The 25,406-nt window shown below is 57.8% G+C and overlaps 2 protein-coding genes across 3 annotated transcripts; one reads left to right on the forward strand and one right to left on the reverse strand.

The window, feature by feature from the left end:
• The first annotated feature begins 217 nt into the window (after positions 1-217).
• PSMA7 (proteasome 20S subunit alpha 7) lies at positions 218-6,236 on the forward strand. Its single transcript, XM_081257876.1, has 7 exons — positions 218-437; positions 2,474-2,600; positions 3,483-3,607; positions 4,257-4,379; positions 4,850-4,969; positions 5,605-5,667; positions 6,009-6,236. The coding sequence occupies exons 1-7, from the start codon at positions 342-344 to the stop codon at positions 6,099-6,101; spliced, it is 747 nt and encodes a 248-aa protein (XP_081114002.1). The 5' UTR covers positions 218-341; the 3' UTR covers positions 6,102-6,236.
• A 2,021-nt stretch (positions 6,237-8,257) lies between these two features.
• On the reverse strand, positions 8,258-20,048 carry LSM14B (LSM family member 14B). Of its 2 annotated transcripts, XM_081257874.1 has the most exons (10): positions 19,702-20,048; positions 17,675-17,838; positions 16,428-16,563; positions 15,544-15,660; positions 13,193-13,360; positions 12,865-12,942; positions 12,507-12,668; positions 11,999-12,149; positions 10,092-10,277; positions 8,258-9,505 (listed from the first exon to the last, which is right to left on the reverse strand). In XM_081257874.1, the coding sequence occupies exons 1-9, from the start codon at positions 19,826-19,828 to the stop codon at positions 10,106-10,108; spliced, it is 1,275 nt and encodes a 424-aa protein (XP_081114000.1). In that variant the 5' UTR covers positions 19,829-20,048; the 3' UTR covers positions 8,258-9,505; positions 10,092-10,105. The 2 variants fall into 2 exon arrangements, with proteins under 2 accessions (XP_081114000.1, XP_081114001.1); XM_081257875.1 differs by lacking the exon at positions 12,865-12,942.
• Positions 20,049-25,406: the final 5,358 nt, after the last annotated feature.

Here is a 25,406-nt window from a genome sequence, read left to right on the forward strand (position 1 = left end):
CCGCCCCGCCCACCGCCTCAGCCCGAGGACGAGCCCCACACGGCGCCCCCGGGCGGCCGCTCTGCGCCCCGCTCCCGGCCCGCCGCCACCCTGCCGCCCCCCGCACCCGGCCGCCAGTGGTTCCGCCCGGCCCCGCCCCGGCGCGCGCGCACGTCCGCTCGACGCCTCCTGACGCCGCCTGACGCCTCCGGACACCGCCTTACGCTGGCAGCGCAGTCGCCGGCGCCGGGGGCGGGCGCGCGGGGCGGGCGCGCGGGGCGGGCGGAGGGTCGTTGTGAATTGCGGCCTGCGCGGCCGTGAGTGTGCGCTTTTCCCGGTCCTGATCGCGTCTGCCCGCCGGCATGAGCTACGACCGCGCCATCACCGTCTTCTCGCCCGACGGCCACCTCTTCCAAGTGGAGTACGCGCAGGAGGCCGTGAAAAAGGGCTCGACCGCGGTGAGCGGGGAGGCCGAGCTCCGGGGGCAGGCGGAGGCCCGGGCGGCTGGGTGGGGCCCGGGCGCGTCTTGCCGACCAGCTTCCCTGGGATCCGCGCTGACGGGCGCGAGGTGGTGCGGGGCTTGGGGCGGCACGATGGTGTGGGGCGCACTCGGAAGCCGCGACGTGGGCGTCTCTGCGGGGAAGGGGCGCTGCGAGCCGCGTGCGGGAGACGTGAGGACAGGCGGGGCGGCTCTCCGGGCACCGGCTTCCACGTCCGGGCGAGCGGGGCGGCTCGTGGCTCGGCAGGCGTTCTGCAGGCCGCTGGCTTCGGTGCCCCGCGTCCGTGTCGGGAGCCGTGCGCGCGCCTGGCGCCGACGCCATCTTGGCGGGGGCCCTCGCGTGGACCTGGGGGGCTGGGGGCCGGGCGGGGCCGGGGCGCGGGACTCCGAGAGGCGGGGCCCGCCCCTTGCCCGCTCAGGAAAGCTGCTTAAGGGAGTAAGTGACTCCGCGAACTGTGTCTGGACAGCTCCCAGGTAGCCAACTACCCCCCAACCCCCGCGGAAAGCAGTTGCCCTCGAAGTCCGGGTCGGCCTCGAGAACAAAGGGCGGCCGGTGTCGGCATCAACCCTGCAGTTCCCGGGCCGCCGGCGCGGCGGGCAGGCTCCGTCTTGGGTCCAACTGCTGAGTCCTCCACCCCTTTGGTCACTGCGCCAGACCCATGTCCCGTTGCACCCGAGCGCGCCTCTCATTTAGACCAGTGCTTCAGATATAATAAATACATGCTGTCCTCAAGACACATGTCAGTTTGCTGATTGGTCAAAATGGATGATGGTTTATCTTTTATCTGGTGTTTTAGAGGTTTGAGTGGGCAGAGAGAAAGCACACACGATTCTGTAAATTTTGAAGTGTTTTTCGTTTCTTGAATCTTTTTTGAAATTAAGGCCCCAAATCCATCTTGTGACCTGCCTCAGCTTAAAGACTGTTGGGGTCAGCTGACACCCCCATCCCCATACTATCGTGGGTCAGCCAGGGTTAAGCTGACTGTCTCTGGGCCTGGCCTTCTTTCCCTTGGGAACTTTGAAGACCGTGGAAGACAATTCACGAGAAAGCTCCTTGAAATCTGAAGCACTGCCAACCAGTGCTTCTCTGCACCCCACGTGGAGACTTATAGAGGTAGAGGCTGGGGTGATGCTAAACATCCCACAGTGCGCAGGGACAGCCCCTCACATTGACGAATTAGCTGGTCCAGGTTCCTGTAGGGCAGAGGCTGAGAGACCCTGCTCTAAACTAAGAGAAGAGGTCGCTTTTCCAAGTGATTGTCTCATTTGTGTCTGCTGCTGCTTCGACTGAGGGGTTTAACTGGCAGTCAGTGACTTCTCCCCCCCATGTTTTTAATACATTTTTCTCCGTGCTACAGTGTCAGCCGTAAACAGAGAGCCATGGGCCTCCCAGTAATACTTGATACGTTGTCCACCTGATGCCATATCAGGCACTTCCCCGCCGCTGTGCACATTGGTTTCAGAAGTGCAGGAGGGGGGAGTTCCTTGGCGGTCCAGTGGTTCGGACTCGGCGCTTTCACTGCATGGCCTGGATTCAGTCCCTCATTGGAGAACTAGGATCCCACGAGCCTCGTGGCCAAAAAAAAAAAAAAGTGCACGAGAGAGGGGAATGTTTTGGTATAGTTTTACAACACATCAACACTGCTTTCAGGACACCTGACTTCATTGTTAGGGACTCACACTCAAGCCTTCCAGAGACTCTTTGATTCACTGGGTTGAAATGACACGTGTACGCATACACACTGATAATAATTATTCCTTAGTTGTGCTGTAACTGAAACTACGTGTCAGTATGTTAAGGCACAAGACTAGGCACCTAGATTGTGATACCTGGACTAGCTCTGCCAAAAGTGGATCGAGACCCCCGGTTTGCAGGGTGTGCGTGCCACCCCGAGGGTGTTCACAGGACCACGTTAGCATCTGCTGTTAGTGCCCTGTGCCTGGTGGCAGAACCTCGTGTCAGCTCCTTAAGTGCAGTGTTGCCATTTATTGAAGGTTGGTGTCCGAGGAAGAGACATTGTTGTTCTTGGTGTGGAGAAGAAGTCAGTGGCCAAACTGCAGGATGAAAGAACAGTGCGGAAGATCTGTGCTCTGGACGAGAATGTCTGCATGGCATTCGCGGGTAAGTCTGGGGCCCGTGCTGTATTTCTTAGTCTCCTGGGACAGTGCTCTGGAGGTTAATCTGGGGGAAGGGCTATTGAGGGACGTGAAGGTTGGGTCACCTGAAATCATTCAAAAGAAAGGGCTGGGGCTTTCCTGGTGGCGCAGTGGTTGAGAGTCCGCCTGCCCATGCAGGGGACACGGGTTCGTGCCCCGGTCCGGGAAGATGCCACATGCCGCGGAGCGGCTGGGCCCGTGAGCCATGGCCGCTGAGCCTGCGCGTCCGGAGCCTGTGCTCCGCCACGGGAGAGGCCACAGCAGTGAGAGGCCCGCGTACTGCAAAAAAAAAAAAAAAAAAAAAAGAAAGGGCTGGCCTTCAAGAAGAGGGCTGGCCACAGTTGCAGGGGGAGGTCCTCCCCAGGAGGCTGAAGCATAGGGGCCAAATGATGAAACACCCCGGGACGAGGCGCTGTGCTGCCGCCCCCACTGCTGCTGGCAGGAGAAAGGTCAGCCGTCACGGCCAACTGCGCGCCCGGCAAGTGGGGAGAGCTGGCGGCGCCCTGCTCTCGGGACGTGCCCTGTGTTCTTGCACTTCTGGGTTTGCATTCATTTCCTTCCTCAGCGGGGAGGTCAGTTCACCTAAACTAGAGATTGACTTGCTTTGTCAAAAAATTAGCGTGTTTACGGCCTGTGTAAATACACACAGCTCCTCGTACACGCAGCTTTCTCAGAGAAGCTCACAGAGGCTGCTGGTTCCGCTGTTGGTCACTCAGAAGGATCTCGGTGCTGGGTATCAGAGGACCGGCCAAGGGTAATTGCCATCCACTCGTGTGATCTGCGCTGGCCTCAACGATTGGCCGGACGAGGGGTGGCTCAGGGGGAGCTCTCTTTGTGTTCGTTGCAGGCCTCACTGCTGACGCGAGGATAGTCATCAATAGGGCGCGGGTGGAGTGCCAGAGCCACCGGCTGACCGTGGAGGACCCGGTCACCGTGGAGTACATCACACGGTACATCGCCAGTCTGAAGCAGGTGGGTGTGTCTGCCTGCCGTGGCTCGGCTAGTTAGGAGCAGTCGCTGCTTTGTCGTGGCGTGTCCTGCCGCATTACCTCACGTGGCCGCACACATCACAGTGGGGAGATTAGGAGACCATACTTGTTCCACGCACGTGGTCCTAGCCTTGACTTCTGTGTGTAATTTTACCATCATTTATCCTTTTAAGTGGCATTTGTTGTGTTCTTATTTAGTGGCATGGGGCAGTCCAGATTCATATTTCCAGAGGGAAATGATGTAGTTCTTGTCTTGTCATTTTGAATGATCAGTCACCAAGCAGTTGGGAGGGGGCTGAAAGCCATGCCCACTCTGGTGAAGTCTTAGTCACCTGTGAACCAAAATGTGTAGCCAGGTTGCATCTGCTGTCAGAATAATTCCAAGTAGCCCTAGCTGTGCTTCATGATGCAATTCTGGTCTGAGAATGAAAATGCAGCAAGAGAAGGAGGAATGCTGAAAACCATGGGCTCCTTTCATTTCTCACCTGAACTGCAAATAACCTGAACGTGGGCTTAATTTATTTTCATCCCTTCATTAAAAGCTGTTTGGAACATGTGTATTTTACTTACGGCAGGTTCTGGGGGGCCTTCGTGCCAAGGCAGCAGTGTCACCGTGTCTCTTTTTCCACTAGCGCTACACACAGAGCAACGGGCGCAGGCCGTTTGGCATCTCTGCCCTTATTGTGGGTTTTGACTTTGATGGTACCCCCCGACTCTATCAGACTGACCCCTCGGGCACGTACCATGCCTGGAAGGTGAGTCCCTGTCAAAACAGAGGGGCTTTGTTTTGGGCCATCTTGCCAGTAGAAGCAGCTTTGGAGGCCATTGGGACCTTGAGCTGGCCTAATCCTATAGATAGCTGTGTACACATACACAAACGACACACTTGTCACATGGGATCTGAGAAGTCGTTAAGCGTTGCTTTTTGGGAGGAAAGGACAGCGAGGTGTAAGGATACGCGGCATAGTCAAGTTGCCCGCGTTTCTTTCAGTAGAATCCCTTTCTTGGTAGGAATCAGCACCAACTCCAAATAGCCCTTCGCAAAAAGAAGCCTTGGGGCAGGGCCTGGAGTACAGGCCCGCCTCCCACCAGGCTGCCACTCACCATAGCACATGGGAGCAGGGTGGCACTGGCTGGGCCACGGGGGTGGCGGTGGGGGGTCGTTTTCTTGGGCTGGCTCTGGATTGTCATACTCTGTGCCGTGTAACACCCATCCCTGTTTCAGGCCAACGCTATAGGCAGGGGTGCCAAGTCAGTGCGTGAATTTCTAGAGAAGAATTATACTGACGAAGCCATTGAAACAGACGACCTGACTATTAAGCTGGTTATCAAGGCCCTCCTGGAAGTAAGTCTGTGTTTGAAATATGGGCAATATGTTGACGACGCGCACGCCATGGTGGCGGTACTTGGGCTGGGCAGAATGGAGCCGCTGATGTGTGGGCAACGAGCTGGTGAGGGTGCCAACCGTAGCACCAGGCACTGCTCTGGGGCTGTATCAGCTCCTCATACGTCTGGGCAGTCCAGGCACTGAGAGGCTAGGTGGCTTGCCTAAGCGCTCAGCCTTTCTGAGGCTTGAGCTACTGCTCTAGAGTCAGGGACTCAAGAAGCGCTGGGAATAATGGGTGGAAGCCATCCTTAGGGGTGCTAGGGGGTGAAGCCAAAGAGGCAGAGGGGGTCCAGACGTCCGGGCTTAGTGGTGGGAAAGGCTGTGAACAGATGGGAGGGCCGTGAGCACACCTGCTGTGCAGGAGGAGGGACCAGCAACCCCGCCCAAATCCAGGTGCCTCAAGACAGGAGGGTATCGCAGAGGACTGGCCACATCAGTGTGCAGCTAGGACACACGCTTTGGGTACTGGGACCCCAGTGTCGCACCGCCTCCCCTTGGTGTGGCAGTGCTGGGTTCAGGCTCACAGGGTACATAAGGGCGCTGTTTGGTCTTGAGGTGGGTGAGGCATCTAATGCTCTTCTCTCCCCTCCCAGGTGGTTCAGTCAGGCGGCAAAAACATAGAACTTGCTGTCATGAGACGAGATCAGCCCCTCAAGGTAATCACCGAGTTGGTTTGCTGTCCTTAGCTATGGAGTTTCCCAGTGGTCAGGGCAGGGGTAGTGCACATTCAGGACCATTCTGCTGTGGCTTTAGCCCCGAGAAAGGTTCTTTCCAAGGATCTCCACAAATGAGTCGAAAAGAAAGCATTCGCGTGCTGAAAACCTCAGCTGTACACGTTTGCTTCTGCTTTATAATTATCACGTACACATCAGTTCCAGCTTGTTCCCTGGGTCAGGCACATGTGGCCTTGCTTTCCTGTAGAAGCAGCTGGAAGGGGCATCTGGGGCCTATGTTCGGGGGCCCTTGTGTGGCTAACCATACACTGTTCCTTTGATAGATTTTAAATCCTGAAGAAATTGAGAAATATGTTGCTGAGATTGAAAAAGAAAAAGAAGAAAATGAAAAGAAGAAACAAAAGAAAGCATCATGATGAATGAAATTTTGCCTGTAGCGATTTTTAAATTCAAATCATGGCTGATTTTCCAAATGACATGTAGGCATTTCTGTCCCATTTATCCATACTGTCCAAGTGTCCTACAATAAACTTCCCTGTTTTTTAATCTTTCTTTTAGGGGTTAATGTATCCTTTAGCTGTACTGATAGCTCTTTAGAAAGCTTGCTCGCCTTGGGACTCTGGAGCAATTCCTTCCAGCCCCTCGCCAGGCTCTAAGACAAGGCAACGGCCGAGTGGGGCTCCTCCCTTGGGGTTTGTGGGAAGGCTTTACGGGGTCCACACTGCTGTAGACAGGTGCTGTGGTTGTAGAAACTCAGGGTTTCTCCCATTCAGGAGTTCTGAACAGAATGACTTTCTTACGCCTTTGTTCGAGTCCTTAATGAATGTATGATGTCGGGATGCGAGGACAAACAGTGCTCAGTTTACATCTTGAGCTCATTTTGCAGAGCAGTAGCTGTGGAACTTGTCTTGAATTTCTGGTTCTAGTAGATCAAGTCAACACTCCTCCTGTTCTCTACCTTAAGACTTCTGGTGCTGGCTATTTCCTACCCTCCCTCACATTTTAGCCAGAAAGATTACCCTTCTTTTAGCTTCCGGTCCACAGCAGGGTGAGTCATGGTCCTAAGATTTGCCTTTACAGAAAAATCCTAACCACCCTTCTGCACAACTCTGCTGCTTCTCATGAGGCCCTGCCGCCAGCCCTGGTGATGGCATTGCTTTTTGGCTTCCTTTGCCCCAGGAGAACTCACAAAAGGCTTCTTAGAAGAGTCCTTGGGCTGGTGGTCTCTTCCGACCACAGTGGTTGGTAGGACTCCAACGCCAGGGCTCTGCTCTGTCTACAGCTTCTCTTGTACTGGGTTCGCATTCAATGGCATATATATGTCAGGCTTCTGAAGAGGACTAAAGCGTATCCCTGGCGGTCCAGTGGTTAGGACTTGGGTGCTTTCACTGCTGAGGGTCCAGCGTCAATCCCTGGTAGGGAAGCTAAGATCTCATAAACCACACGGCGCGCAGCGCGGCCAAAATAAATAGGGGTAAAGAGGCCCAGATACATTTTAAACTTAGCCTAAAGTGTCTAATCGTCACAATGACTCAGTTTAAAGTTTTAATAGCAAGGTTAGTCATAGGTGGTAAACTGTGACAACTATATTTAGAATCTCTAGCAGAGAAATACCTGTTTAGCCTGAGTGCTGTGTCACCTACCTAGTTTAGAATTAGTGCTAAGGCCAGTTGCATGTAGCAGGTCAGCTATGAAAGGTTTTTATTTTTAATTGGTCAAAGATGTTAGCAAAAAAATGGAAAGTTGCTAAGAGTTTGTTACCAGCAGTGCTCAGGATCTGTTGGAGAGTGGTAGACAGCCGGGAAAAGGAAGCTGGCCAGAACACAAGGCTGCATCCAGATGTCACAGGCCAACTTGGCCTGCTGTCTGGTCCTCCTCTCAGCCTGAATCACTCACAGATGGCCAGGTGGGCCTTAGTCCTGAGATTGCTTTTTAAAAATCACCTGGAGGACTTCCCTGGTGGCGCAGTGGTTAAGAATCTGCCTGCCAATGGAGGGGACATGGGTTTGAGCCCTGGTCCGGGAGGATCCCACAAGCCGCAGAGCAACTGGGCGCGTCCGCAACGAGAGGTCCGCGCACCGCAACGAGGAGCGGCCCCCGCTCAGTGCAACTAGAGAGAGCCCGCGCACAGCAACAAAGACCCAACGCAGCCAAAAATGAATGAATGAATTTATATTAAAAAAAAAAATCGCCTGGAAACCGACTGCAGTGAAATTACATGCTTTCAGTCTGAGACCAGCCAAGTCTTGGCTTTTCTCTGTAGTCCCAGGGTCCAGCCCTGTAACAGGTTCTAAGGCATCAACAACATGAAAGTTCTGGGGAGCTTGGACGCTGTATTATGGCAGCAAAGGGGCCACTTCCGAAGCAGGTTCTCTAAACTAGTGTCCAGAGTATCCGGAAAGCAGCACCACTCGCCCCGGGAGGGTGGCTCTCAGTAACCTAGGCCCTGGCTCACTGCCCTGTACCCAGACTGGCCAGGTCTCACTCCAGAGTGCCAGATGTCCCCCAAATCTGAACAGCACACACCACCTACCTTGGGACAGGCATGTGAACCATGATGTAACTCGGGCAACAGAGTCAACAGGATGATTTATTTTCAGAGCAGAGAAGAAGAGTTTTAAAGGTTTGCATGTTTGTTTATAATTACAAGTTTACATTGCTCCAGCAGAGCAGCCGCATTGCTATGTTCTAATTCTTAGCCATTAATTCCTACAAAAATAAACCTAAGCTTTTACAGTAACTTAAATCGATACAGAACTAAAACCGTTACGCCTACTTAAAGGGATTTAGTTACCAAGGTGCTTATGCTCACCACGATGCCCTGTCAGAGGGACGCATGCTTCTATTGAAGGTCTGATCCCTTTATTCATGCAACAAATTTATATTCCCCACCCTCCCTCCACCCACCAGTAAAACAAAAACACAGAACTATTTACAATTGAGAGGAAATATGCTCTTGGTCAACCGACCTTGCAAAAAAAAAAAAAAAAAAAGACTGGCTCATTTCCAAGTGGATGAGACACGGAACAGTGTCCGGCCGGAGCCCACCGCTGACTGGCCTGGGCCAGGGACTGGCAGGGAGAGGGCAGGAGGGAGAGGGACGCCGCAGAGGAGCCTGTCCTGGGCGCTCACCCCCAGCCTGGATTCCTATGGAAGCCACACTCCAGGTGACAGCTCCCAGCTCCCTCCCGTTCAGGGCCCCATCCTAAGCCTCCAGCACCCCTGACCCCTGACCCCGCCAGCCCTCTACCTTGACATCGCAGCTCAGGATGTCAGGGTCGTCTGGTTTGCTTCTACAACATGATCCGTGGGACACCCCACTTTCCATGCCCTAGGCCCCCCCATGCCCCCATGCTGGCCACACCTGGCTCCTAGGCCCCACCTGTGGCAGTGGATGCCAGGCCAGCAGCACCAGCGGCCAGTTGGATTACAGAGATGCGCTTGGCTGCTGCATTTGCCAAATGGGATTTGGTTCCACGTTAAAAATCAAAGCTGTCCAAAAAAGGTCACAAAGTGAGAATCACGCTTTCGCTCTAGAAACCTTTCTGCAAAATACCAAAACCTTAGAATCAGGCTGTGCACAACTAAAAAGGAAAAATAGGCCAAGATACCTCAAAGAGGTTTCCCATATACACGTCCCCCCCAAAAAGTGGTTCTAACTCAGACCATGTCCAAGTTCAGTTCAGTCCAAAACATAAGCAGTAGCATGGGAATTTTCCAAACTCAGTAAACAAAGTGACCCACGTCTCCCGCAGTAAGTGCAGTGTTTTCCACCATCCTCGTAGACACAGTCTGGCATCTGTGCCGCTTCAGCAAGAGCCTGCGAGGAGGGGAGACAACACCTGTGAGCACATCCAGGCAGCTCCCAGCCCGAGCCCAGCACCGTGAATGAAGACCGGGGGCTGCTCAGCCTCCCTCCCGCCCCGAGTCAGGCTGGGGCTTCCCAGACCTTCCCCCGTCACAACCCGAGTCATCATTTTTGTTCACACGGGGGGTGGGGGGTGGGGGGCGGGGGCAGCTCCAGGTCCCACCTGAAGCCCACTCACGCCCAGCCCCTAAGGGGCACGCACGTCACCCTCGACCTAGTTAAAAATGCAGACTCAAGGTCAGTGCAAGGCCAGGCTGGAGCTGAGGCCTGGCTTGTAACCATCTCTCCTCCCTGACTACACCGGAGTGGGGAGCCCCCAGCCCTCCTGCACCTGGACCCTCACTTTGACAGCCCCGGGGCCTGGGTCCCACCGTCCCCAAGAGCCCCCGGGGGATTCACTCAGAGGGTCGGGGCCTCAGTTTGGCCTCGATACCGACGCTCACCGGCTTCTAAGCTCCTCCTGAAGAGGCTTCTCCTACCTGGGCAGCCCCGTCCGGATGCCCTCCCGCTAAAGGACCCCAGAGCTCCCCTCACTCACCTTCAGCTGCCTCCTTACACCCTGCCGGTCCCAGCTCTGTGGGACGTCGGGTTACGACGGGTTGCACCGTTGCCCCTGCCCCCTCGAAATCCACCCCGGAAACTACGGCCACGGAGAAACCTTCCCGACACCCCGAAGGTCTCGGTGTTGAGCTTCCTCTCTTCAGCCCACGTCGTCCGCCTGGAACTGAACCAAGACAAGGAACATGAGACCGACTACAGCGGGCACCTCCTCACAGCCTTCTGAGCCAGGCCCCAGCCTCACACAGCCGGGGGAGGGAGAAAGCACAGACGGACGGATGGTGACCCGTCACTGGAGCCACTGGGAGGGCAATCCCATCAGGACCCTGGAGCCTGAGACTCAACATTGCAGGGGCTCCCAGCCCAATTTCCACCCAGGCCTGTCTCCCACTGGACGGGGCTCTTACACCCGCGTCATCGAAGGCCGGCACGCGACAGCAGCGTGCGACGAAGCCCTCCCTGCTTGCCAGGCCCAGGGCCCGTGCAGGCCCCGAGACCTGGAGCAGATCACGGACCCCTCCAGACGAGTCTCCAGAGATGAGGAGGGGACTGGGCTAAACGGAGCAGGGTCCCCAAGGCTATGACACGTACGCTTTGGGGGAGGTGCGGACGCAGCACCAACACGGCCAACACTCGTTTCTGCACCTCCAGCAAGGACCGCCCGTGTCCAACTGCGTGCCACGAGGCTGCTTATAGGCAGCTCACACGCAACACACCCAGCCCGACCCCCCGCTCCGCTGCCCCCTCAGACCTCCTCACTCCAAGCAGCAGCAACCGCAGCCTTCAGCCAGCCAGGCTCTCCTCACAGCCCATCAGCAAACCTTCAGGGCACGTCAGAGGCCAAGCCTCTCTCCCCTCCTCCAGCACTGCCCACGGACCCCAGAGCCTCCGACGTGACCACTCAGCTTCCATGCCTGCCCCACCTCCGCCCACTCTCCACAAAGCAGCAGTGAAGCCTCAGACAGCACTGCTCTCCCCAAGCCAGCTGTCACCGTGACCTACAAAGCCCGGCAGGGACCATCCCATCTTCATCGCTCCTCCCTGACCGCCCCCAGGCTCCGCTCCAGCCACACAGCAGCTGCACGTGCCCGCCTTGCACCCCGTCCTGCGTTCACCCTCCCACTGGCCGCTCCACTCCCCTCACACCCAACACACGCCCCAACCTCTCCCGCCTCACCGCTAGGTGTTATCTCGTGCGCCTGTTTTTTTGTTATCTTTCCCCTGCCAAAACGTAAGAGGGGTGTGGGGGGGGAATAGGGACCTCCCGGCTTGCTTTCTGCTGTTCGCCCAATGCCCGCAGTGTGTCTGCTACTCCATTTGCAAACGAATGGATCTGAGTTTCCACACCATGCCTGTTCTGTAGACTTCGTTTACTGTCTAGCTGGTTCTCGGGCAACATCTGAGCACCAGCTGTTGGCTGCTAAAAACAAAGCACGTGACAGAGTCCCCGGCCTCAAGCAATCAGGTGGGTGAAAGAATACTGCGGACACCTCTGCCAGCTGCCTCAGGTAGCAAGGGCCTCAGGCCACCAAGGTCAGACCAAGAAGCAGGCCCAGGCAAGGTGGTATAGGACGGGAACATCGACGCGGTGGGGAGGGAGGTCCAGCCCAACCCTGATGAGAAAGGGGCAGCTGAGCAGAGCGGGGCCGGGACCTGGGTCAGATCCCTCAGGTGCCTGTGACTGCCAGGGCTTCCCACACCACCACCTACCGCTGGCACCACCGGGCCTGACGTACCTATTGCGGTAAAAACGTGAGCCTGAGAGATCTGCCTTGAACCTAAGATCTGGGTTTGGTCTCCAAGAGGGCGTGCCCCAGTCTCAGCGTTTGGGGGCGGAGTGTCTTCCCGCAGCTCCCCAGGCCCTGCCCGGCCCCCCAGCCCCCTGACCTGGTCTTGAGTTCAGAGGAAATGTTGTCAAAGAAGGACTTGGACTTGTCGTAGTAGCAGTTGGGCCCCAGGTGGTCCTCCTCAGCAGGGGCCTCGTCACTCTGGGCCACCACCGCCAGGTCCTTCTCCTCCCCTTTCTCAGCTTTGTCGTCTACACAGAGAAGCAGAGCTCTGAGATGCCAAGGAGCGAGCAAAGCACCTCCCACCAGGACAGGTCCTCGCTGGGCCACTCAGGGACCGTCCTCGGGCCTCAGGGAAGCGGCCGGGAGTGCCCTGCACTAAGCGGAGAGCTCTTCCGGCTGCTCGCCGCTTGCCTCGTCCCCCCCCGGGCCCTGCAATCCGCTCCTCATCCCCCGAGCACGGGCCTCCCCCCAGACTCCTCTCCCTTCTGGGAACTCCTCAGACTGCGTGGTTTCCCCGCCGACCACCATCCCAGCTGCCCCCGCCCCTGCCCGGCTCTCCTTGACCTGTGCTGTGGACACTCCTGGGGTGAGGCAGATTTTCAAACCTTTAAAATTCAGTTTCTTCTTAAATTCTTTGTCCAGCTCCTCTCGGTTGAACTGGGCATTTGCACTCTCAAAATCAAAGTCGCCTTCAAACTTGATTGTGTTTTCCTTGACGTTAGTTGGACGGCTTTGCCCTCTGGAGCGATTCCTTGTTCGTCTGTTCCCTGTGAGAAGAAGGAAAGGACGGCCCTGGCTGGTAAGCCGCTAACTCCGCATGACTCGGCGTGAGACAGCGCCCTGAAGCTGCCGCTGAGCCCAGCGCCCTGAGACCGTCACCCACGGAGCAGCGGGCAGGAGCGGTAAGCAGAGCGCGACTGGGTGGCTCTTGCTCCCCAGAACTCAAGTGGTAACAGCCGTTACCTGATCGCCTCCTCTGAGGTCTTCTGTTCTCGTCATTCACCTGCCCTTGAGTCTGCCCAGCTGCCGGCTGAGCTACATCTAAGGCGCAAAAAGGAAGAGTAAGGCAAAGCGCCCGCAGAAGCAGAGCCCGGGGACAGGAGCAGAGCCTGGCGACGGGCGCAGGGCGGCGCCACCGGGGACTGCGCCGGGGACTGCGCGAGAGCCGGCCCTGCAAAAGCCCACAGGGCGGGGGGTGGGGGTGTCTAATTAAAGGATAAAAAAAGAACCCCAGGAAGCGCTGTGCCACTGAGAACATGAACAAACCCCAGGGGAGTGAGTATTTAAGTACCGCTGGCAGCCTTGCTGCTTGGCGGGGCTGGGCGCCCGTTGAGCTGCATCCCCGCGGTGCCCTTGCCGGGTAACAGCTTTTTGGTGTTCAGGTTATCAAGAGAACCAGTCTGGACAGCCTGCTCCACCATGGGGCTCTTGCTGACTGAGACAGCCGGAAAGCCAGTTCCTGAGTTGAGGAGGAGGAGAGGTTAATAATGGAGACAAGGAGAAGGCCACACACCACCACCACCACCCCCGCCTCGTCCAGCTGGCTGTGCGGCAGGAGGAAGGCAACCACCTGGAGAGGTTCCACCGAACCCAGGCAAAGCCCCCACCCCACACCATCCCCTCTGCGTCTAGCCCAGGCAGCAAAAAAGCCAGCAGGCTCCCCCAGTTAGGGCATCCGGAGGAGGGAAAAACACCCCAGCACAATAAGCACCTCTCAAGCAGCTTAGAAAAAGCTTCCCCCAAACCACACAAGCTCTAACCCCGAGGGGGCTCGACAGTCCTGAGATGCCGGTGAATTCACAGTCTGAGAATGTGTTTCGCTCTGGGCCATGCTGGACAAGAACCATCCCAGTCTGGCATCTTCCACAAAATGCAGTGCTCAGCCTTTGAAGTTAAAATTCTAGAACACTGTTGTTTTGCTTAAGAAACAATAAAACCAAAAAGGATGAAGTGATGAGAGCTGACTACAGAGAAATAACAGCCTGCATTCCTCTGGGTGAAGGCTCATCATAAGAAACGAAGGATTCCCCGGCTGCCCCTGGACACGGTACTGCACTGAGTCTGTTCCCACCACACGGCATCACCACGCCTGAGCGCAGGAGTGCTCAGAACCCGCCTCAGTGGAGGTCCCCCTCACGAGAGGGGCCTCTGCCGCAGGAAGAGGACAGAGAAGGGTGTGCCGCACACACCAGGTCGTCTCCTCCCTTCCCTCTCCCATGTTCCGGTGGGCGCTGTTTAAACAGGACAGCTGAGGACTGGGTGGACGTGCACAGACTTTTGAGACAGAAAAAAATGAGCCCTAACCACGGAGTAACTATTATCGGAGGGGCAGCCCAACACAGTGAAGACTGGCCAGCCTACCTTTGTTTTTAAACATGGAACAGAAACTATTGTCAGAAATTACTCTGAGAAATTCCTCACAACCGGATCAAAAGTACTCAAAGGGCAAGCCCTACATACTGATACTTTTTTTTTTTTTCTTTTCTTTTTTGGCCGTGCGGCATGTGGGATCCTAGTTCTCCCCGACCAGGGATTGAACCCGTGCCCCTTGCAGTGGAAGCACGGATTCTTAACCACTGGACCACCAGGGAAGCCCCCCTACCGGTACTTTTAAGCGTCCCCTGCGATGGGCATTCATTGACCTAGACCACTCTCTGCAGCCCAGCGCCTCACTCAGCACAGCCCTCCCTGAGCAAGACCGCTGCTTCCTGCTCACGCTGTAACTGGATGGGGCAAGAATCTTGGACTCGTTTGCTTTTCATAAAAAAAGATCAGTCAAACTATCTTGCTCTAAGAGCAGTTTTATGTAAATGACCCTAAGGACAATGAACTATCTTGTGCAATTTTTAAGTGGGGAAAAAACTTCACTACCGCTGTAACTCAGATCCACTGGCATCCATGCAGGAAAGCAACACATGCAAAGGAACAGACTGACAGTAGTTGTGTGCCGTAACGAAAGCCCCAGGTACCATGTTGGACAGAGTCTCTGCAAAGGTGAGGGCAGCGCACACGGCACTCTCACGTCAGACCTCTGGTGAAAGGAGAAGGCCCAGAAAGGGCAAAGAAACCGCCCACAAGTGCGGCACCCAGCAGACAGGTGGGACAAACCAGTGTTACCAAGCCGGTCATCAGGCCCCCTGCTCACCCGGTCCACAACTCAGGCTAGCCACCCAATTTTAACGGTGCTTCATTATACAAAGACACCCGAGGCCCCCGATGCTGAATGCCCTGGATGGGTGAGGAATGTGCCACACGGATCCTAGAGCAGCATGCCTGTTACTTGGGGGATTGCCCTGCAGTCTTACCCAGCCACCTACACCGCATTTAGGACCAGCAGAAACCCCGGGAAGTGGCCTTCTGTGCAGAGGGACGTTTCCCATACGTGGCAATCACAGTACAGGTCAAAACAGACCCTGGACCCAGGACAGCGAACAAAGTGCACTGCTGGTTCTTTCTAACACCCTCTTTAAAACCTGAGAGTTAAGTCAGGATTATATGCAGAAACACACAGACGCAGTTTAACTGATCCACGGGCTTGGCAAATTATCTGCTACAGCTACTGTCATTCTGGTCTACTGGTTTACCCCATCGCTCTTAGGATGGCTCGCAAGACAGCATGCAGTTCTGCAAAACTGCTGTTACCCTTGGAAGTGAGCTGATGTGACTCTGAGGACATGTCAAGCTCTGAAACGGGCTGTGGAGATGGAGAAGAGCTAGGGCTGGAAGCCGCGGCCGAGGCTGGAGGGCTTCCCAACTTCTCTAAAGGAAGACAAAGGAGAGAAGAGCAAAAAAAAAAAAAAAAAAGGCGCACAAATAAGTAACGAGAAACTCGTCTTGTGTAGAGCAGGCTTGGAAAGAGCCCAGCCATCTCACAGGACACACTGCTCACACAAGCCTAATCTAGAACTGGGGAGCCAAGCTGAGAAGGGCTCCTGCATCCCAGGAGCAGCAATCAAGACAAGTTCTTCTATTAGAAGCACGTGACTCATGTGAGTGAAGGGAGTGATGCCTGCGACTCTGCGGTTTGAACGCGCCGCAACCTATGGCCAGGGGGACCCGCACTCCATGCGTGTAGAAGCGAACCTTACTCGGCCTTAGGGGAAACTTCATTTTTGAGCAAAGCACTGACACGAGAATGGTAAAAGGATAGGATAGGTGGGCGTTGCATTTAACTTTTATATTTATAGGCTGACAAATGTGCAAATGGTTAGAACTCATCTGTCATTACACACATCGGTTATATCTTCTTTGAAGCAGACACACCACAACTTCCACCCAGACACAGGCTGACGCTTTACATGAATTCTGATTCGATACATCTGTTCCAAAACTCACCCTGATGCCTCTTCCACTCAACTGCGGAGTTACTAAGCGTTCTAACTAGTTGAAGGGCCACCGAAGAAGGTGCTCAGCGTGCACTGCCAGCTGAACGTGACACGAACACAGCGTCCCCACCACCAGGGTCTGGCCCCGCTCCTGGATGTCACGGCACAAGCACTTTACCAGGTAGAAAAAGGGTTACTCACCTAAACCCAAGGAAGCGGCATACTGCTGGCTGAGCAGGGAGCTGGTGGCCAGCTGGCTGTAGGGCGGCATCCCTCGGAAAGGGCTGTAAGGCACGTGTGGCTGGAAGGAGGAGGCCGAGCCCGAGCCCAGGGAAGACTGAGCAATGAGACACACAGGTGAGAGCAGCTCAAGGCCCTCCTGTCACCCTGCCTGGAGAGCACCGTGCAGACCGGGAAAGGCAGCCCGATTCGTCAGCCTGCTCCGGGAGGCTGAGGCGGCACCGGGGGGCGTGTGAGCCCCCAGGGTGGCCTAAGGGGCTCAGAGCTGCCTTTTCCACGTTCACCCCCAGCTCCACCTGCCAGGTAATTCTAACACGACCTTCTCCTAACTCCATGAACCCCTCTAGTGGCACCACTGCTGGTAGTCAGGGAGTCCAGGCTCTGCCAGGGACGAGGATGGCGTCCTCACCTGGGCCCTGGCCCCAACACGCCGGGGCATGGCTGTGTAGCCAGGGAACTACCTCCACGCGGCGTCCTCTCTCCAGCTCCCCGTGCTACCGGGAGGCCCCTTCGTCCCTCAAGGCCTGCCTCGAGCACTTCCCTCTTCTGGAGTTCCCAAGGCCGCTCACCTCAAACCTTTCAGAAGTCCGGCCCGGGGCTTCTCCACGTGCCCACACAGCCCAGCGTGCAAGCCCCACCCCGCAGGGAGCACATTCTGTCCCGGCGCCTCCTGCAGCGTGAGCCCCGCAGGAGTCGGTGAAAGTCGAGGTTTACAAGCCAAGAAGATATTAGCCTGGACTCCCTAGTAATCCTGGGCAGAACACGCCATAACACAGCAGGCAGGCGCACGGCGTGCCACCTGCAACGTCAGCATCTCACAACGCTGAATTTATCGTCGGGACAGTGCCGGGAGAGCGAGCCCTGCGGTCCCAAGTCCCCACTAGCATCTCTCTCACTCACGGCGTGCCACCGGGGCTTCAGGCTTACCCACCCGAGACAAAGGACAGACGCCAGGTGCCGGCAAGACTAGGAGCACCGCCCCCTGCACCGCCCAACACGCGGGCCGGCCTCACTCTACAGCACACCCTGCGCTGCCGCAGGAGATGGGACCTCCCACAGAACGCCAATAGCTAAACAAAGTTAAACTGCTTTTCATGAAAAGGCTATTCCTCGAGTTGAGCGCTCTGGCCAGATGACACCCAGCTCCCTCTGGAAGCCAGCGCCTCTTAGAGACGGTGCCCACGGCAGAAACGGGGCAGCGCACTTACTTGCACAATAGCAGGGTCCTGAGGGAGCGCGTGCTGAGCTTTCGGAGGTTCGCACACGGTAATGTCTTTGATGTCACTCCCCCGGAAGATGATGTACTCGTAAACTTCCTCTCTAGGGGGGGCAGGCCTATCTGTGGGACGGTCTTCAGTACCAAAGGACCTCACTCAGGGGTTGAGAAAAAGAAGGGTTATGTTGTCATCCTCAGCCAAGTGCGTTCAATCAGTCCTCCCGTAGGGGCCATCCACAGCATGCAGTTTCCAGTCTCAACTGCTCCACCCCTGATTATCAACGGACAATACCTACAAGACTCCAGCTGGCAAAGCTCCAAAAAGTTCTAGGTCACAAGACGACCACGAACGATTCAGAGCTTGACAGTCTCCCTTCCAAACACGGAAGGCCAGCGCTCCCACAAAACGACGTCTGCTTTGCAAAACCCCCCCGCCCCCCGCCCCGTTCACATCTGACTTTGCAGATTAAACAGCCCCAAAGCTGCTTTTTGATTGAAGCCTCGCAACACTCCACCCCTGGGGAGTCTGTTTTCTTCTGAGAAAAGCCAGCAGGTTCAGTGTCATCCCCACCCTTCTGCCCACGACCAGCCTGGGAGGAGCTGGTAGAGAAACAATGAGAAAGCGGCCCAGAACGTGGACCCACACCACGAGCGTCTGTGTCTCCCGGAGGGGTTTCCTAGGGGATTAACCCGTACCGGCAGGGCTCAAGGAGCCCACCCAAGCAAGTGCCTCCTTCTCAGGTCTCTGAGGCAGGCCTGGGCTTGAAGCAGCCTCTATCTAATCCTAGCACAACTCCCGCTGAGGACCAGGGACTACGCTGGGCCTCAGTTTTTCCAACGGGGGTCTCAGGCCAAATGTAGCCAAAAGCCAAGAGTACAAATGACCACAAAATGTTACAGTACCAAACTATGTCCTGGAGCAACACATCTATCGGAAAACTTAAATACTAGGCTTTCAAAGGAGCTACTCCCAGAGCTGGGAACTGACTGCGACCTGGATGGAGGGGGCTCCCTCTAACACAGGAGCACGTAGCTGCGCCTTGACCCTTAGAGGCCCAGCCCAGTGTCTCCAGCCTAACAAGACCAATCAAACAAACAGGGTTTCTGCAGACCTGGCTGCACTCAGCACTTCCAAGAGGCAGGGGAAGGACACTAGTCATCGTCCCTGGAGGACCAAGACAAAGAAACTTTGGGCCCATCTCCTGCCTCAACACGCTCAGAAAAGGCTCTGGACTCCGGCAGAGCCACAGTACAGCCATCTTTCTCTAGGTCTCCCAGGGACTTCAGTGTGGCTACCAGCGCCCGCACGGAGGAGTCTGTCACAAAAGGGTAAACCCACGGACTGCAACGTCTGAATTAGAGTAGGAAGACACTTTAAACGGGAGCATGGAGCCGCCAACCGATGCTCCTACCCCGACAGGAGAATCCATTAAAACGTGGTTATTTGTTCAGGCTCAAGGCCCCAGCTGTTTAATAGGTTCCAGAAGGGCTTGCAAGAGTCGCGTTTTCTCGCTCTCCAGACTTCTGGGGAGGCCCCGGGGAGACTCCGGGCCCCTAGCCCCACCCCTCCCCCACAGGGACTGGGTTCTCGGCGTCAGCCGCCCCCTCCGCCCTCGGGCAGCTGGGGAGGAAACAGCCTAGCAACGCCGACCCCCCACCTGCAGAGGTGGGCTACGCCGCAGAGGTGGGGGGTGCGGCACCGCGGGAGCTGGACCCGCCCCCACCTCCCCACCCGAACCCCGGGCAGGGCGGGCCGGCCGCGCACAATTTACGCTGCCGCCGGGGCGCGGGGAGCCCATTGTGCAAGCCGAGCCCCGGAGGACAGGGGCGGGAGCGGCGCGGAGGCCCAGGGCGCCCCTGGGGGCGCGGGCAGGATGTGGGGGGCGCGGGCAGGATGTGGGGGGCGCCCCGGGGGGCGAGGCGGGACTGCGGAGGGGCGCCCGGGGCGGGTAGGGCGGAGGAGGCGCGGGCCCGGCTGTTGGCGGGGGCGAGGAGGTTGGGGCGGCCGCGGGGCGCTACCTTTGGCGAGCGCCACCGTGGAGTTGTCCGTGTCGATGGTGTAGAGAATGCCCTCGTAGCGGATCTGCGCCTTGGAAATGAGGCTGATCTTGCTGCCCAAGTACGGGGTGCCCGAGGAGCCGCTCATGGCGGCGGCCGCCCGGCCGGGCCTGGCCCGCTCGCCTCCGCGCGGTCGCCTCGCCGCCCGCTCCTCCGCCTCTGCGCCGCCTCACCGCCGCTCGAGGGCCTGCGCAGGGACCAGAGAGCGAGCAACGCGCACGGCCGGGGGTCTCTAAGGGGACAGCGGGGGAGGAGGGGGTCGCAGCAGCCACATCCGGGTCCTGCGCCGCCACGCCCCGCCCCCGCACGCTCACCACCCATTGGCTCGCCCCGCCGGCCTCCCTTTAAATATGGCCGCGCTGTCGGCCTGGGGGCGGGCCCGCGCTCCGCGCCTGCGTATCAAGCGCCGCCTGACCCGGCGGGCTTTCCCCTGCTCTCCGCCCCACTTCTCGGCTGGCTCCCGGCGGGCCCCGCGCGGGGTGGGAGCACGAGACCCGGCGGGCGGGCCTGGAGGAGGGGTGGGAATCGACCGGGGCGGAGCGCGCGTGCGCGGGAGGGCGGGGGCGCACGTGTGAGGGAGGGGGCGGGGCGCCAAAGCTCCGCCCGCCGCGCGTGCCGCCCTTCTCAGGACCCGGGTGCGGGGAACCTGTGGATCGTGTTTCCCGGTTTCAGTTTCCCCGCTACAGCAGCGTGCCAGACGCTTTCCCCCGTCCTGGGCCGGAAGGCTGGGATGCGCCCCACTGTCACCTTCCCCAGGGGCAAAGGCTGGGGGTCCCTTCCCCGGAGAGTGACGGGGGCCGGGGTCACTGCCCGTGGGGTGAAGGTTTGGGCCCCGGAGGTCTCTTCCCCGGGGTAGAAGGCAGGGGTCCGGGCCGGGGTCATTGCCCGCGGAGTGAAGACGGAGGGTGGGGGGTGGTCTCTTCCCCGGGGGCGAAGGCGGGGGACCAGGGTCACTGCCCAGGAGGTGAAGGTGGGGGCCGCGCTCCGCGCGTGGGGCGCAGTAGTAACTGCGGGTAACGAGCGCTTCCGGCGCGTCAGCCGCTAAATATAAGGTGCTGAGCGCATCTTCTCTTTTAATCCCTCCCCTCCCCCCAAACCTGCGGTGGCGTTCCGCGTCCCTTAAAATAAATCCCAGCCGGCCACCAGGGCCTCCGAGACCCGCCTGACCTGGCCTGCTTGCCGCTTTGCCCGGCTCCGGCTCGGAGGCCTCGCTGTGAATTGGAGAAACGGGCCGCCCCCTCCTGTTCGCCAGACCCGCTTCTTGCCTGCACAGCCCTTTGCTCGGTTGGTGATTGTGTCTGCGCTTGCTTTCTGCCTGTCTCTCCCTCTTGACCTCAGATCAGCGACTAGTATTAGGTCCTGAAAAAAACTTGGTGAGTGGTGACCAGCATTTTATAGAAATTAAACAGAATGAGATAGAGAGCATCTCACAGAGTGCTCTTGCTCTTTGAAGCATTTATTTCACTTACACGTATTTAAGTGGGTACTTGATCAAGATGTGTATTTCTTACAAACAAAAGTGCCAAACGAAAAATGAAAGCCGCTGCAGAGAACACCTTACGGCAACCTGCACATAGGCTCTGACTCCCCATTTTACAGAGGAAACTGAGACCCAGCACAGGACAGTTGCCCCGCCTGCCCTTTGTGAATCACCCCATTCCACCAGCACCCGGCAACAGTAAGAGAACAGTATTGGGTTGGAGAAAAGGAAGCACAGAGGAGCAGAAAAGAAGATGGAAAAGTCTTCTAAATAGATCTGCCAAGATTTACCAGTGCATCTCTGCTCCTGGAGAATTGCGCTGGTGAGGAGAGGGTGGACAGCGTGGCCCCCGGGTTAGCCCAGCTCCAGTAAGAGAGGTCTCCAGGCATCGGGGCATCCTGCCCTTGGACAGGAGACAGGACTCTCTCTCAGCACAACACAGTCTTCCCCAGGGTGCACCTGTGTGGCGTTGGTGCAACCCCAGGTCTCCTGACCACCTCAGCGACCATCTGGCCTGGTGGTCCCCCTGCACAGCAGAGGTCCTCCTGTCCCCCACTTCCCAGGTCCAGAACACGACTTGCCTAAGGCAACAGGTTCTGTGCCTCGGAACTCTCTCCACAATCTTCTGTGTGTACTGGAGGTGGGGGCGCATTCCTCCCCAATTGGAGCCGATTCTACCTTGGAAGGGGGAGCTGGATCCTGAGCTCCAGGATCAGGGCAGGGGGCAGTTCCCGGGGACCTCTGAGAGCCCACCGGGCCCCTGGGTGTACAGCTGGGTGGTTCCCTGAGGACATCGGTCACTGCAAATGCCCGGGCAGGGCAGAGGCTAAAAATATATGTGGCGCACAGGTCCAGGAAGACTGGCCCTGCCACTCATTCCTTGGTGTCCTGCCCAAAGTGGAGGGCACTTGTGAAAGGTCTGAGAGGGGGAGCAGTTGTGTGGAGCCTCAACTTGGCCCGGGAGTCCATTGGTGTCTGTTTTCCATGCGAGGGCACACCCCTCCCTGAACATCACCTCCACCCTCAACAGCTGTCCACAGTGCCCACCCGCTCGGTCATCACCAAGCCTTAGACTCCTGAGCCTGGGGATGTAGAGAGGGGAGCTGAGAAGCCGAAAAACCCTGGGCAGGTTGGACTCCCTGCCTCAGTTTCTCCTTTTGCCAGGTTGAGAAGACAGCTGTCCTGCCCATCTCACTGCTGGATGTGAGGACCCCAGAAAATAATGCCTGTGACGGGCTTTTGAGAGGTGCTAGGGGCCTGTGCATGGGAGACGGTGGTCCCTGCAGAGGACCACAGAAGCGGCTGGCTGGGTTTCCACTGCACCCACAAGCCACGTACCAAGCCCTGTGTGTTTGGAGGACAGCGTCCCTTATTAAGGATGCGTGTGAAGATAAGGACCCAGGACCCGGCCCAGGGTTCCATCGCAGCCCGTGTCCTGTAGCAGGTGAGGGGCACGTGGCCACAGAAAGCCACTCTGGGACTGATGTGAACCTGAGAAAGAATGACAGGCCCAGCCCCTGATCTCACAGGCATCATTGCTTAGCAGGAGCCAAACAAAACAGGTGAGTTGATTCAAAGACGTATTAGTAATAGGTGGACACAGATAAAACAGAAATCGAGTCTGGGGTCTGAAGCAGGGGACGTGCCAGCAGGGTGGGACCTTGCCTGTCCCCTCCTCTCCTTCGGGACCTAACGTACGAGAGGGGCAGACGTCCACCCGCTAGGAGGGAGCCTTTGCCCGGAGAGAGCCAGGAGCCAGGAGGAAGCTGAGGGTTGCAGGCGGGAGGGGGACCAAGGGCACGGCTGGCTTTGAAGGTGACCCGTACCAGGAGCCTTTCAGGCAGGTCACAGGGCTGGGAGGCCCGGGCGGCTGTGTTCAGGGCCTCTGTGGTCAGGGAGTAAAGACAAGAAAAGCAGGGTTGATCCCACACGGCCAGGAATTCTCCCCGAGCTCTCTGCTCTCTGTGAATCCGGTGGGAATCCATCCCCGTCCCCGGGGCCTGCAGGGCTGTTTTCCCTGGAGGCTCCGTGCGCACCGGTGGCGTGAGGTTCCCGCCTCTTTGGACCCCCTCGTCTCCTCGCCCTTCTCCTTTACCCCTCCTTCCTTTTCCATCTCCCCCCTCCTCCCCCTCCCCCTTCCCTACCTCCACTCCTCGTCTCCCCCCCCACCCCCGGCCGCCCACCCAGCTGAGCCTTCTGGTGATGAGGCGTGCTGTGGGAAGTAAGCAGAAGTGTGTTAGGACCCAGACCCAGCTGAGCAGCCTCGGCCCACCTTTCCAGGCCCAGCTGGGTGGGAGAGGTAAGCAAAGTTGATGGGACTCTGGCAGCCCCAGACACTAGGTGCCCGAGAGTCAGATTCTAACATGGCGGCCCTTCAGAAATACAGAGAGAAAACACTTAGAGAACATCCTGGGAACAGGAAGATGGACAGGCCAGTCGGCTTTCCTCTCCTGGAAAGCCCCTCGATGCTGAGGGCTTTAAGAGCTCAGGAACAGCTTAGGGTGCACATTCCTGGGACCCCTTAGCCACCTTCACCACCCAGGGCCGGTCAGGCAGACCTGGCTGGCACCCTGGCCCCAGAGCCTCCTGGCTGTGCCTCCAGCACGAAAAGTGGGACCCAGGTTGTGCCTCGTGCTGTGAGGATGGACAGTGCAAGCAAGCTGTTTGCACCAGGCCAGCGTGTGGGAGGGACCCTCATAACCCCTCATCCTGGGTCACCAGTGTCCGCTTGCATGTGTGGGGCCTCCCTGAGCCGGATGATAGGAAAGGTAGTTAGCGACCGGGGCCTACCACGCACACAGGGAGGGTTGAGGGAGGCTGAGGTCCCCTGGGCCCTCAGCATCCCCAGCTGGGCCCACCCTCACCCACCCCACAAGGCCCTCCTCACCCCTTCCCGCTGCCTGGGTTCCGTCACCACCTCGTTTAGGGAAGAAGAGGTGTCCAGGTCAGAGAGTCAGTGGGGAGGGGTTGGCTCCCCCCCGCCCGCCAGGCCGGCAGGGGTGGCTGCTGGGAGCCGGAGTGGGACGAAGACGGGTTTCAAATGGGAGAAGGAAGTTGCCCAGAGGCAGAGCGCATGGCGCCGCTCCTGGTCCCTCCCGCCTCCCCCCTCTGCTGTGTGCCTTGGGCGTCTCCTCCGGCCCAGCTTCTCCTGGGGCAGGGTGCCAGCAGCCATGGTGACAGGGAGGCCAGCGGCTCAGGGTGACCTGCCCTCACACCCTAAGAGCTTCCACGCTGGCCTCGGGTTCTAGCGCAGAGCTTGGCACGAGGCAGGTGCACCATCACTGTTTGGCTCACCTTGAAGGGGGCCACGAGAGAGCCCTAGACAGGGGCTCTGCCAGTGTTCCGTGCCAGCCGCCTGCACCTTGCCTCCTGGTGGGTCCCGAGAGGAGGTCGGAAAAGGGGTGTGGGCAGGGGGGAAGGGGACTGTAGGGTCCCCTGTGTTCCCCTGAGCGCACTACCTGCACAGTCAGGGTCGTTTATATTTATCGACAGAAGATCCCTCTAAGGGCCCAATGGTGATGCGTGTGTCTCTTTGGCAGCAGACACTCACTGGAGCGTTTTCACAGCAGAGCTGGAGACCCCCACGACCCATGACCTCTAGCAGGAGACTGGGTCAGTCTGGGCACCGCACATGAGCAGACCCTGGCCGCACAGACAGGGCCACGAGGGAAAGATAAACAGAGAACAAATGCCCTGTACAGAGTCACCGGCCCCCGCAACGTACACAGGTTGTTAGAGGTCAGGATGGCGGCCCCCCAGGGCCTAATGGTGAGGAGACCAGCCTGGGCTAGATGCTCAGCCAGGGTCACACGGCCACTGAGTGGCCAACCTGGGATTCTGATGTGAGTCTCAGACTGCTGACCCGGACACCCTGCCTCATGGCGCTCCCTGCTCAGCCGCGGGGGAGATGCCAGATGCGGCTTCTTCATTCAAGGAACGCACGCTGTACAGGTGCCCCGGTTGCGGACTGTCCTGAGGCTGCAGCTGGGCACTGCGGGGAGAGTTCCTTCACCTTGTCCTCTCTTGACCCCCTGCAAAAGATGCAGGAGGCGTCCCAGGGAGTTGCCACAGTAACCCAAAGGCCTACCCGGGGAGCGTCCTAGGCTGTGAGCTCCAAGTCAGCTCCGAGGCTGGGCGCTTGTCTTTGCACCTGCCTGATGGTGCACGAGCACCGGCCTGGCAGAAC

Source organism: Mesoplodon bidens (assembly GCF_964165515.1).
Source record: "Mesoplodon bidens genome assembly, chromosome: 15".
NCBI classification, from domain to species: Eukaryota; Metazoa; Chordata; class Mammalia; order Artiodactyla; family Ziphiidae; genus Mesoplodon; species Mesoplodon bidens.

Bases quoted from the DNA above. Each gene is read 5' to 3' on its own strand.
- PSMA7 (XM_081257876.1), top strand. From the start codon at position 342: ATGAGCTACGACCGCGCCATCACCGTCTTCTCGCCCGACGGCCACCTC. The intron at 438-2,473 runs GTGAGCGGGGAG...CATTTATTGAAG, and splicing joins TGAAAAAGGGCTCGACCGCG to GTTGGTGTCCGAGGAAGAGA. The intron at 4,970-5,604 runs GTAAGTCTGTGT...CTCCCCTCCCAG, and splicing joins TTATCAAGGCCCTCCTGGAA to GTGGTTCAGTCAGGCGGCAA.
- LSM14B (XM_081257874.1), bottom strand. From the start codon at position 19,828: ATGAGCGGCTCCTCGGGCACCCCGTACTTGGGCAGCAAGATCAGCCTC. The intron at 16,564-17,674 runs GTAAGTGCGCTG...CTCATTGCTCAG, and splicing joins AGGACCCTGCTATTGTGCAA to TCTTCCCTGGGCTCGGGCTC. The intron at 10,278-11,998 runs GTCAGGGGGCTG...GTCTTGGTTCAG, and splicing joins TCCTCTGAACTCAAGACCAG to TTCCAGGCGGACGACGTGGG.